Consider the following 14407-nt stretch of genomic DNA (forward strand, 5'->3'; position numbering starts at 1 on the left):
TTGTTACTACTACTACTATACTTCCACTGATGTCTGGTTGGTCCTAAATGAAATTAGTGCAGATTGGATGACATTTATGACCATCACAATGACCAATTTTGAAAATCTTATTATCACTTGAGACTATCAGATATATTTCGAATGTTTGCCAGTTATAAATTTTAAAAAATGGTGTTATCTTGGATTCCAATTTTCTTTAGGTAATCAGTCCCTTTTAAGGATGATTGTTTACCAGTATCATCGAATTAAAGTTGATCAAAATTACTAGCAAAGGCTACATGGCCTATCAATGTAGACATGGTTAAAATTGCTATAAATTCACTCTTTTGTGAGGTATTGATTTTCATATATTTTAAATCCTGATTCCATTGCAGAAATCTTTTTTTTATTATTTCTTTTCTTCAATAAAATTTCTTTGTTTATTTCTGAAGCATAACAAATTGCGGACAGGGAAGAGGGGATATTCTAAATGATGTCAGTCCTGACTAACCCTGCACAGCACCTATAGTAAAGTCATGCAGATATAATGTTGTTTAAAATATAATACTAATTATGTTTAACCATAGTCTATTCAGTCCTGATTATTGAATGCTCTGCACATTAATTGTCATCAAGAAACATCCAGGCAAAAAATTATCAATTGCTATAGACTTCTACGAAGTGGCGGCAGGGTACTAAACTGGGTCAAGAAAAAAGCATGTTGAGTCTCATCATCACAATATAGGGTAGTATGAATTTGTTTATCAACATGCATACCTTTCATTGTGACATCACAGTGCATGGTATTGAATATGGATTGTAATGGATCACACTTTTAGGTTGCCCAAAAATGTCTACATACTTTAACACATTAACCCCTGGAGGTTTTTGCCATTTTTGCCTGAAAATCGAGTAGGAAACACATTTTGAATAGACTCGAAAACACCAAATCCCTGGTCATCTTTCAATAACATACTGCCTGGTTGTGTTAGAAACATCGTTTTTCGTTGGCTATTTGACTCGCGCATGAACAGAAAGGTAAAAGTTGGACCTTTTTTTTTTTGTGCTAAATGGAGCCATTATTTTCGTATGGAGACCACTCTTTATTCCAAATGCCCATCTTATCCTACTTTTTGCAAAGGCTCATCTGTCTGCTTGCAGTTCATACCAGTTTGCCTTAGATCTGAGACCAAAAGGTCTAAAATCCGGACACAAAATGGGATTCCGACCACAGGCGAATTTTGCATAAAAAAAGTCGGGTCCAAAAAATGAGGTTTTTCTATCTGTATTTTGTAGTGCAGCTAGATATTCCAGATTATTTGGTATCATTATAGAGCTACATCTGTCTACCTTTCTATAATACCATCCACGTTAGTGTATCATGCATGACCATGACACTACAGAGCTCGGCAGTAGGCTACTACCTCCTGCCTCGTAAAGTCGTCGCATGGGGTTAATGTGTTAACATTGATTTTGCAGTATGTGCTTCTCAGAGCACATGAATAATAATCTTCCAAAGGTAAATGGATATATGAGGATCCAAATAAAGAGAATAAATGCCATTTTCAGTTTTGTAAATTCAAATTCTTAATAAGGACACCCATTACTGAACTAATCGGTGTTGAATGTCTTCATGACCTGTATGACTTTTAGTGTAGCACTTGTTTCACTAAAGTAGTTCAGCAGCAGCAGGCTTCCAATGGAATTTTTGTTGGTAAGTCTAATGATATACTTAATTGGTAAGTCTAACCATATACTTAGTTGGTAAGTCTAATGATATACTTAGTTGGCAAGTCTAACCATATACTTAGTTGGTAAGTCTAACCATATACTTAGTTGGTAAGTCTAGCCATATACTTAGTTGCTTTGACTTACAAAGTACTTTTGTGATTAAAAATCACTTGGTTAATGATTGAATGAAGCTGATGTCAATTATGCAGTAGAAGGGATTTTGATTCCTTTATGTTGTAATGATGGTGATTACCGTCTTGTACCTTCATGTAGGCAGTGATATAAAGGAGTCCTCCCTAAGTGTTTTCAAATCGGCATGAAGTGATGTAATACTGGGCATCATTACTGTCTCTTTTCAGGAAATTCCCCCAGCCCAGTTTGACTGGAGCAGCAGTGGGCTTGTCAACCCTCTGGCAGGAGGTAATAAATACAATACCAGAATCGTTGTCTACTGTATATAGTACCTCACCTATGTATTGACCATCCCTCTCTCCTGATACCCCCCTCTCACCCCCTTTTCAGACCATAACCAGGGCAATAACTAAAAAAACAAACATTAAATATAGTGTATGAATGAATAAAGTTTGTTTCAGAAATGTTCAGAAATATAATGAAAATTGCAATTTTTGCATGTTTGACTTCTGACCCCCTGCTAGGAACATGAGGACCACAAAAATCATACTTTTCTCACAGAGGGACATTATGTGAAGGCTGTATACCAGGTATGGTGAATTTCCACCTAGCATTCAGGAGGAGGTATGGTGACAGATGGAGAGATAGAATGATAGGTGGGCTGTTGGAGGAGTGTCATAACAAATCTTTGTAGTATAGGGGTAATAAAAAAACATAGACTTTGATCTGTCCATGGATTATGTGACGGTAGGCAAAAGTTTTATCTGTTAGACTTGGATTTAACCATGCATTATGTGATGGGCACATGTTATGAACGCAGAAATGAAATACACACAAAATAACCATATTTCACAAATGATGGTAATGGATGATGTTGAGTGTAGTATTCAGTACTCTGTGCCTGTGAAATCTCTTGTTTCTATCAATGCTACTATGTGTAACTTTCACACAGCTCCACATCATTGACAGGAGTCTACCTGGCCAGTTTGTGGATTACATACTAATACCTAAAGGACTTGATGCAACGGGTAACATGAAGGGTCAATTATGTCTGCAACAGATAACATGAAGGGTCAATTATGTCTATTACCAAGCATCACAGTTTAACTCTAGGCTTGATTTCACTTGTAAACCTGGAGATTTCACTGTGTAGTGAGGAGTTCTTTGGATACTGCATAGGCACAAGTGAGAAATGGTCACTGTGTTATGCTATGCATTTAACGTTTACCTAATTTTACTATGACCGCCATGTATGATTATTGATTCTCTTTTAACAGCAATGAAAGCAGTGGAAGAAACTTGAATATTATCTTGAATAATAAAGATAATTGTAAATTGCATTTCAGAACCTTTTAAGATTGGAAAATTTGCATTTTGCAAGAACTTACTATGCGTTGAAGCATTAGATTTTTAAGTTGTTTCTTATTTTAGAATTTAAATTGTTCAAGTTACAACTCAACCATCTTGGTTAGAATGCTTAATAATCTATTCATTTTCTTACCATCATGTTTGGTGGAAACTATTAGAGGCTCTTTATATCAAAAGTGTTTGATAAGCCAATTTTTATAAGGTTCGTAGCATTGCGTTTAAATTAATTTCAGATGGAAAGCAAGTTGGATTTTTTGTGTGTGTGACAAACTTGGGACTGACATTCTCATATTTAAAAAATATGAAGAGGGATGTCCTGACTTGCTCATTTCAATGTATGTTAAAGACTTGGTCTTGTTATATGACTGGTATAGCTGGATTATGTGGCTGTTGTTTTTATATCTATGATATTTTGTTATACAGGCCATTTTTTAATAGCACTAACGTAAATTAATGATATTTAATAGGTTCCTTGTTAGTTCAATTCCACTCTTTTGGTGGTGGGTAAATATTTCTGTTATGTTTTTTTTTTATTCCTTGATGACAAAATAATCATTAGTTTGCAGACTGCCTAGATGTGAAAATATACCACATTTTAATCCTGTTATTAATGGCTTCCCCTGGCTTTCTTCGGTTCACCTGTTTGCTACAGTCTGGTTTTATTTATTTGACATAAAACTTGCTCATTGCAAACACCTCAAAATTGTGACTTTAAGATAAACAATGCACCTCAGTATAGTCAGCCATCAAATAATACCCCAGGAGATAAAGGTTACACTGAATGTGATGGATATGATTTGACCTAGACCCAGATCTGCCATCTAATAATACACTTGTAGATGAGGTTTATGATGATGTTTGTTCTAGATATGATTGGTCTCAGACCCAAATATACCATCAAATAATACACTTGTTGATGAGGGTTATGCTTTATGATCAAAATAAGAGTCGACCTAGACTGATATCTGCCATAAAATAATACACCACCTTCATTAGTCATTGTTCCATTTTGTTAACCCGATCTACACTTCGATGGATTGATCAGATATTTCAGTGCTTTGTCCTAGCAATGTCTATTGGATTTCATAGTGGCCTCCCTTAGTATGCAGTGCCAACTAAGCAATATCGTGTAACAGTATTCTTTTGTACATCAGCCAAAATTGGTAGAGGTAATTGACTTCAAAAGAATATTTTGCAAGTTAAACATCGAAAGTATGACTATATGCCAAAGAGAAGCCATTACAAGGATCTGTTTGTACAAACATGGACTGCCAGTAGAAAATTGCTTATATATGCGTCCATTCCAGTTGTAAACTGCCCTTCTCTTGATCATGTAGGAACATTGTTCAGATTTGAACAATATGATTTTGATTGGATCTGGACCAGAAATACTGAAATATCTGATCGATCTACCAAGGTGTAGATAGGGCTAATCTATCGGAACCTTGGCTAGTGAAGATGACAATACACCAGTATATAAAGATTATGCTGTACGTTACGGATATGATTTGACCAAGGTGTAGATAGGGCTAACGTATCGGAACCTTGACTAGTGAAGATGACAACACACCAGTATATAAGGATTATGCTGTATGTTACGGATATGATTTGACCAAGGTGTAGATAGGGCTAACATATTGGAACCTTGACTAGTGAAGATGACAACACACCAGTATATAAGGATTATGCTGTATGTTACGGATATGATTTGACCAAGGTGTAGATAGGGCTAACATATCGGAACCTTGACTAGTGAAGATGACAACACACCAGTATATAAGGATTATGCTGTATGTTACGGATATGATTTGACCAAGGTGTAGATAGGGCTAACATATCGGAACCTTGACTAGTGAAGATGACAACACACCAGTATATAAGGATTATGCTGTACATTACCTGTATGATATGATTTGACCAAGACCTAGATCGACCATCAAATAATACATCACTAGATAATGGTTACATTGTATGTTCTCGATATGATTCTACCCAGACCCAGATCTACTATTAAATAAGACACAGATCAGGGTTATGCTGTCTGCTCTTGATATCATTTGACCCAGACCCAGATCTGATATTAAAATACACTAGTAGAGGAAGGTTATGTGCATGTTCAAGATATGATTCTACACAGACCCATATCTCTTAGATTTGATTCAGTCCAGACCCAGACCTACCAATGATAATGCACAAGTGGACCAGGGTTATGATGTATATTCAAGATATGATTTCACCCAGTCCTACATTTGTCAAATAATAGACCAATAGAAAAGGGTTATGTTGTATGTTCAGGATATGATTTCACCCAGTCCTACATTTGTCAAATAATAGACCAATAGAAAAGGGTTATGTTGTATGTTCAGGATATGATTTGAGCAAGACTTGGATCTGTCATCCAATAGTACACTTGTAGATGAGGGTTATACAGTATGCTCTAGATAGGATTTAATCATACCTTGATTTACCTTCAAATAATACACCAGGGTTATGATGTTATATTCCATACAGGATTTGAGCTATACCCATGTCTGCACTCAAATAATAACACCAGTAGATCAGGGTTATGATGTTACAGTTATGCTGCATGTTCTAGATGTGGTTTGACCAAGACTGAGACCTGCCCTCAAATAATAACACCTGCTGATAGGGTGATGACATATCTTCTAGATATAACCCAAGAGAAAAGAATAGACCTGAGGAATATTGTACAGCATTGGATCATACTTCTCACAGTTTGGTACATTTTATACTCATATGACTGTCTTCTGCACGTTGATTACGTCATATTGGAATGATAGTTGGATGAAGAGAAGTCTTGTAAGTGAGACTAGACTGTACTGCGCATCCGAACTGCCATTGACTTTGCTTTATTCTTTCTTTCTTTTCAGCTAACAATAACTTGAATTTGGATTTTCTTATTCAGGATTCAGAGGCAATCAATAAAACTAGTGGTAAGTAGGGTATCCGATACCGATTTTACCAAATAAAGTTTCAGTGTAGACACTGTACATAGCCCCTTTCAGAAGATAAATAAATTATTTAAATGTGAAATGACACCATTGAAATGACTTAAAAAAGTGACCAAGTAAGCTCTCGTAAAGCAATACTAGTTTACAATTGTTGAAATTGCAATATGCAAGAGTAAATGAAATAACTTATTTACCTAAATCACTGGCTTTATACTTTGGAGTTTTCATGATCCGTTCAAACTTCCAAAAACACAATACTGATAAGTTTAAGTGTAGTTTGAAATAGTCTGGAGTAAAGATCTCGAAATTCTTGCCTGCATATGGTAATACAACCAAATCTGCTGACAGTTTCAAAGAGAAATATGTTAGATGTTTGAACAATACTTTTTGAATGGTTGGTTATGTATTTGATGATATGCTTGAGTGTGATACTATATATATTGTTGGGTGTGGCAGTGTCAAGGATTTTCTTTTCTCTGTTGGTATTCTTGGAGTCCCACCCCACAATATACAGTACCTAGTATCACACAACAGAATATTGTTCTACTAATTTGTTGTATGACTGCAGCTTTCTTTCTGATTTCATTTCCCTATGTTTCATGTTTTTCCTCTTTCACCCCTGGTTCCATTTAGATATATGTTCATTCATGTGAAACCAGTATTGTTTCAGCTCAGTAACTTGTGTTATCCACCAACTATAATTAATACATCTTGTGGATTTCATGAACATGGGGGGTAAGGAAAATCCATATCAATTTCGGGGTCAAAACTCAAAGATCAAGGTCACTGACTGAAAGAAGACATGGTTTCTGCACAGTTACTCAAGTACTCCAACATCATCAGTTACTAAGCTTTGTGGATAGTGTACACTTGGGATGAGAAAAAAACCCTATCAGTTTGGTGTCTAAAGTCAGGTCTCTGTGACTGCAATAAGAAAATGGTTTCGCATCATTTACAGTTAACAAAGTTTTTTGGATGGCTTGCACTTGGGGGTATGGAAGAATCCTGTAAAGTTCAACGCTGAAATGTTATAAAGTAAAGGGCACTGTGACTGAAAAATAAAAATGGTTTCTGCATACTAACTCAAGTTCTCCACAACCTACAGTTACCAAACACTGTAGATGGCTTGCATTTGAGGTAATGAAGAACCCATTGATTTTCAGATACATGGTCAAGGTCACTGATTGAAAGAATATAAATTGTTTATAGACAATAACAATAGTTTTATACCACATACCCAATGGAACATGAGGAGAAGAAGAAGCCTAATTTAGTTTTGAGGTCATAGGTCAAGTTCACTGTAACTAAATGAAGAGAAATGGTTTCCACACAGTAACATTGATGCACCATCACGACAAGTGCTGCCAGGGCATGTGAGTGCACGAACTACGCAAAATTTCTACAAATGAGATCTCGTAGCGCTTGTCATGACATGTAGCTTTTATCAGGTGGGCAACTGTTTACACATCTGGACATTTTGGCTTGTCATGAATGGTTGTTAAACTTTATTTGATTGACATATTGGGCCCAGTGTCAAGCATTGTCATGGTTTAAACCTTGCATTCATCAAAGAAGTTTTTACAAATGCTTGTTTCAGATTTGGGCTATGTCAAAAACCCAAAATTTCTGTCTCCCAATATGGATCAACTTAAGATGAAGATTTCTTACAGTAAAAACTGTCTGATGATAGTGACAATTGCAATGATTTGTAAAGTTTTGAAGTATTTTAGATTATTGGGGCTGGGAAAGTGTTACTGGAAATGCCAATTGATTTTGAACATGAAAATGTATTGAATACAAGTCCAATGTCCATGATGGATGGATAAAATATAGTATGCTGGTCAACCCCTAATTCAGCCATATTTCAACAATAAATGTAGAAAAGGCAGAATACAAAGTCAAATTAAAACACAAGCAATTTAAAAGTAGAGTGCAATTTTCATTTCTTTTCACAAACAATTGAGCCAATAGTAATCTTATGATACAAAACTATATATAGCACTCTAAGGGTTAAGATACATGGAATAAATAAGAATTTAAAAAAAGAATTAAAAACTATGGATATTTATTGGACCAAAACAGAACAAGCAGACTGTGGCAATGGCCGGGTTACAACTCTAAAGTAGCTTTATGTAACACATGAAAAATATGGCTTTGTCAGCAAGCACTGATTCAACACTGACAGTGGATATCTAGTTACAATGTTAGTGAAAAATCTTTTTTTGGAGCAGACTCGGGTATCCAAGAGACAATACATGTAAATTGTGGAAGATCGTACATATCAACCATAAAGAACAGTTTCCCAACTTTTTCAAGCTGGTTAAGCTTGCTATGCATATGTTCCTTCAGATAGGAAATTGGGTTCTCAGTACAGAACAATATTCATACACCGTAAGGAAAATATACAGCTCACAAACAGTTAACAGACTAATGCTTATACAACTAGAGGAAACATCTTTTGAGGATTTTGATTTCATATTAGCTGAAACAGTGGAGCAGGAAGAAAGAGAGATGGGTATTTAAGTGTTGGGTAGATGTAAATGTTAAACTGTGGACATTTCCTCTTCCATCCCCCCAATTTTCCTCTACTTCCCTTTTATTTTCTTAACAACTGCAGAGCTCCCACATCAAATCCTGGCAGCATCTTTGCATCACAGACCTGGATCAAGCTTTGTGAATGGACTTAGCTTGCAGTAAGGAAGAAACCTGTTGATTTTAGGGTCAAAAGATCAAGGCAGAACCTGCCAATTCTTACGATTTTCCCTTACGTCTTATGAAAATTACCCTTAAAATATGGACTTACCGCATACTAGCAAAGAATACAGAAAAATGATCATTGCCCAAAAATCCGGATTATCAGTTCATCTGTGTTTTATTTGGATCTGGATTTCATCTTAGAATTAGTGAAATTAGTCAGGAAACCAGACTAACTTTACAACAGCACCCCAGATGCTTTAAACTGCACCTATTTGTTCATGCGATCAAACTGTTGATTATAGAAGTTTTAAAAATGGTGTCCAGAAGATGATGCATGTTTAAGACGAAAGATGTAGACTTCTTGAAAAGAGTTAATAATCAACACAGAGGAAAAAAAGGAGTATTCAGATTCTTGTGAATAAAAGCTTGAAAGGTCACAATTACATTTATTGGACAACACGTGCCAATTTGAGTATGTCCAGTGGTGGGAGATATGATTGCCGTCATTGTGTGAAATGATGCAGGCTGTTCATGGTACTCTTTTTGTTTAATGTCATCTGTCAAAATCAACTAACGTGGTCACATTTGTATGTAAAAGTTTAGATTTGGTGAGTAACAACAGGATACCCTTCTGTAACCCTCATAATGAACCAACTGTTTCTTATTGCACTTTTATATGTTTTATGCTAAAAACACTTGGCAAATGCAACATACATCACAGCAAAATCAATTTTCAGATTGGAGATCTGATTTCTACATTCAATTAACCTTTTTTTGTGGTTAGTCTAGTTTTCAGGCTATAAGTGACTAGTTTAATACATGACTTGTGCAGTCAGACCTCTGCAATTGGTATGGGTCTGGGAAAATGCAGACATTGAGACCAAGTGGAAAATGTAGTCAGGCTTTTTTTAAACTATCATCAGAAACAAATAAATACATTTACAAGTGAACCTGAAGCTAGGCAAGATGGGTCATATGGCTTAAGGAATTCCAAATAATTTTAATAGCAAGTTCTGTCACACAGCTCTAGGTATGCTATGAAAAATAACCTATGCTTTTTCACAATGACTCTTTATGTCTTCATATTTTATCATTTTCTGTCATTATTTCCCCACTAAATTGATTTCAGCAAACGTATTAGAGCTTGTCAGCCTAAAATTTGAAACTGCCCAAAAAATTGTAAAATAGGTCACCCAATGGCTTCAGAAGTTTGATAGGTACTTGAACAGGAATGCAGCCAGTCGCTCACACCAGTATCTCTTGCAAATTCATCAGCATCCTCTACTTGGAGCACTTGATGTGAACTCTGTCTTTTGACAGAGCAGATGCTTTTCTTGTAAACTCCTCAGCATCATATTTTGTACATTGGACAGGGCTATGATGATTTCAGGACAAGACTAGTTTGTTATGTTCTGTCACAATTTGGACCAATTTTAAGGCAGAGTGGAAAGTGAGGACATATTATTAGTCATTTAGCATGAAAATCCATTGGAAATGCATGCTTCATCTACGGAATTTGTTTTGACAGTGTTACTTGTAAATATGACGCTTCTTGATAATTTTCCACAGCTGAAAGAAAACTGTCTTGACAATGCTAAACTTACTAAAGCTACTACATAAATTTATCTGAAATATGACATTTATTTTCTTGGACATATCCATATTGTGTTAGAATTAGTTAGCTTTGTGGAATTCATTCCTGCAAAATATTTTAAAAATGCGTCAAACCTAATGTGGACAGCTGTACTAGTAATTTCTGGTTTTTCAAAATTTGAGGCTCTTTTTCATTATCCATATACAGATGGCATGACAAGTATGAGCAATTTTCAGTGTCTACTTTTTTAATTTAATTACTTAATTAGTTTCAAAAATGTTCTCTCTGATAATATTCTAATTTATTCTTTGCATTGATTCTTTCTTGATTTTCATGTTTTCTCTTATTGTTCAGATTTCATGATAAATAGAAGCAGTTTTCAATTTCTACTTTTTAGTGTTTTAGAGTTAATTGATTTCATAAATTTAATTTCTCCCTCTCCATGTAATCCAGACTGATTCCATGAGAGATCAGATATGGCATCTGACATATTATTGAATTTAGAAACACCCATCTTTAGAATACCAGCTAAACTTGGAGTATGGCCTTGCCATTTGGTACCAGAATTCAGAATACAGGAAAGATACAATGGAAAAGCTATCTTCATTCAATAATAATGTTCTGAAATTATTCCTCAGTTTGCTCCATCTTTTTTATATGCAGTTAAGCATCTATTATTTTTTATGAGTTGATGTTTTGTCAGATTAAGTGCACAACACCAGATATCAACATTCTTCAGCATCATGCAGCTTTTTGTTCTGATCAAGAACTTTCTGACACATAAATAAGTTGATGGCTTCAGGGAAGATTAGATACATTGGTATTCTAAATGAGCTACACATAAATAAGTTGATGGCTTCAGGGAAGATTAGATACATTGGTATTCTAAATGAGCTACACATAAATAAGTTGATGGCTTCAGGGAAGATTAGATACATTGGTATTCTAAATGAGCTACACATAAATAAGTTGATGGCTTCAGGGAAGATTAGATACATTGGTATTCTAAATGAGCTACACATAAATAAGTTGATGGCTTCAGGGAAGATTAGATACATTGGTATTCTAAATGAGCTACACATAAATAAGTTGATGGCTTCAGGGAAGATTAGATACATTGGTATTCTAAATGAGTTACCATCCTTAAGTAATACATTATTATCCTTGTCGTTGTTGTTGTTATTATTATTATTGTAATATATTCCTAATTACACTTTGACTACTGATAAATAATGAACCTCAGATAAAGGTTAGCAATGTTAAGGTAATCAGCATTTGTAAAATCAGTGCTTGATGTGTAGCTTTATATAATGTGATTGTTACAGTACAATGACATCACTTTTAACCTAGGTGTATTGTAGTGGCATGAACTCTGGGAGAGACGATACATAAAATGACATGGTTGCAGCATGTGTTTCTTATTGAATAATGAAAGAGAAAAATAATATGAAATTTTATTCTTGTAACAAAATGATAAATTTAGCACAAGGTATATTTAGAATATCATTAGCGATTATGGCCTGCAGGAAATCAGCCACAGATTTTTGGTTGAGGAAAAATCGAAATTATACGTCATTAGTTTTCTTTGTGTATTTTGTAAGCAGTCTGTTAAATACTCGTTCAACTGTTATTTTATGAACAATTAGTGTCAGAATACCTTTTCCCCGTGCACTTCTAACTGGATAATCAATTAGAAGTAGCACAGGATGCGGTATGCCAACCTATACATTTTTAAGTGATTTTACATTGGTTGGACCCAAAGCTGTATAAATTAATTTTAGAAAAGTTAAATGCTTCCAAGATTAACAATTGATAATTTCTAATTTGTAGAATTAACAGCATAAATAGTGATTTGCAGGCACAGTGTACCATGACAGATCTGGGTATATACACAGTGTACCATGACAGATCTGGGTATATACACAGTGCACCATGACAGATCTGGGTATATACACAGAGTACCATGTCAGATCTGGGTATATACACTGTGTACCATGATAGATCTGGGATTATACGCTGTGTACCATGACATATCTGGTTATATACACTGTGTACCATGATGGATCTGGGTATATATACAGTGTAACATGACAGATCTGGGTATGTACACAGTGTACCATCATGACAGATCTGGGTATATGCACAGTGTACCATGACATATTTGGGTATATACACAGTGTACCATGGCAGATCTGGGTATATACACAGTGTACCATGACATATCTGGATATATACAATGTGTACCATGACAGATCTGGGTATGTACACTGTGTGTCATGACAGCTCTAGATATATACACTGTGTGCCATGACAGATCTGGGTATATACAGTGTGTACCATGACAGATCTGGGTTTACACCGTTTCCAGTTAGGAGCCTCTTAATGCGTCAGCAAGTACAACAAAGATTGCTGGTGAAGCCCATATTTAGAGTGATGGTTCTATTGGTGTGGGTTCATGTTGTCATGAAAAATCTTTGTGCAATATTGAATACCCTATACTGTCCTTTCTTTTCAGTTTTTGGTGTGAATTTTGAGAGCACAAATGAAATTCAAGTAAATCCATGCCCCCATTGGTTTTCTTCCTTTCCAGATAATACAGTATGGTTGTCTCTCCTACATGTTGAACTCTTATGTCAAAACAAGACTCTTTTCATTGTGAACATATTCACTAACTTGTTTTTGTAACTAGATATCCTGTCAATGTTGACTAGTCTCTTACATTGTTTTGTCCCTGTAACCAGCTTTTGTTTCATTGGGCTCTCTGTCACAGTGGAGCTGTCAGTCACTTTGTTTGTCCATTGTATCTTGCTATCAGTTGTTACAGTGGTCCTTCTTTTGTAACATGTCTGTCTTTTGCATTTTTTGTACTTATAACCGTCTGTTGTTACAGTGGGTCTCCCTGTTGTTCTTTTTGCCCAAGAAACCTGGTAGATGCTGTTACAGTATGCAACCTGTCACACTGGACCTATTTGTCAGTTTCTTGACCGTATATTAATTATCTATATGTTACAGTTGCCTGTCAATCACAGTAGATCTTTGAATTTTATGTCTATTTAAACTGCTACATGGCTTTATGTCAAACTTGATCCATCTGCTGCACCTCTTTATTTGTATTACCTGTCAGAATAGACATGTCTGTCACATTTTTGTTTACATTACCAGCTAGCTGTTGTTACTTGTGTCCTCTGTCAGAATAGACGTCTGTCACATTTTTGTTTATATTACCACCTAGCTGTTGTTACTTTGTGTCCTCTGTCAGAATAGACATGTTTGTCACATTTTTGCTTATATTACCAGCTAGCTGTTGTTACTTTGTGTCCTCTGTCAAAATAGACATGTCTGTCACATTTTTTCCAGTATAAACACCAAACTGGTGTTGCTGTGAGTCATAATTATGACATTGTCACACTTTCCTTTGTATCCCGATATCTTGTGCCAATGTGCCTTTTAAATTTCTTGCAATCTGGTTAAACTTACTTTGTTCAGTAAGGGAGTTGAATTGATTTTAATGTTGACTGATAATTGAATTATTTTAACTGATTGAAATAATGCCAATTTCTTTTATGAATGTGTTTTTATATTTTAGAGTTGTACAGTGGTGACAAGACAGTAAGATGGTAGTGGTTCAGAAACTCCAGCAGTAGGGAATATTTTAAGATTTTATTTTAAAACCCAAGCTCTTTTATACAGGAAGCATCATCATTTAGTAGAAATGTAATGATGTCTGATATTTCAAACTTATCAACAGAATATTATCTTGATAAAGTCTTGTGATCAGGGATGGTCCTGGCTTTTAAAAAGCTGTCGCCAAAAAAATCGCCAACCTCAATATTTTGTCGCCAATTTTCAAAAAGTGTCGCCAGAACAAGTAGTGTACATTTTTTGAAGTGTTGATTTAGTCTATTAATGTAACAGGCAATGAAAATTACAAAAG

General features: G+C 35.2%; 1 protein-coding gene across 6 annotated transcripts in view; it reads left to right on the top strand.

Annotated features, from left to right (window-relative positions):
- Positions 1-14407, top strand: part of LOC149808472 (uncharacterized) — a 65911-nt gene that overhangs the window by 29459 nt on the left and 22045 nt on the right. For 2 of the 6 annotated variants that reach the window (XR_016425141.1, XM_089977764.1), the window contains 2 exons: positions 2070-2130; positions 6137-6164. Coding sequence is in view for 4 of the 6 variants with exons in the window: in XM_089977764.1 (XP_089833890.1) it covers positions 2070-2130; positions 6137-6156 (81 nt within the window). In the remaining 2 variants the exon portion in view is untranslated. Of the gene's footprint in view, positions 1-2069; positions 2131-6101; positions 6165-14407 lie in introns of all 6 variants that reach the window. The other 4 variants (XR_016425135.1, XM_089977744.1, XM_089977750.1 and 1 more) reach the window with 2 other exon arrangements.

The sequence above is a fragment of the Sinohyriopsis cumingii genome, chromosome 1 (genome assembly GCF_028554795.1).
Source record: "Sinohyriopsis cumingii isolate HCF-2022 chromosome 1, ASM2855479v2, whole genome shotgun sequence".
Classification (NCBI taxonomy): domain Eukaryota; kingdom Metazoa; phylum Mollusca; class Bivalvia; order Unionida; family Unionidae; genus Sinohyriopsis; species Sinohyriopsis cumingii.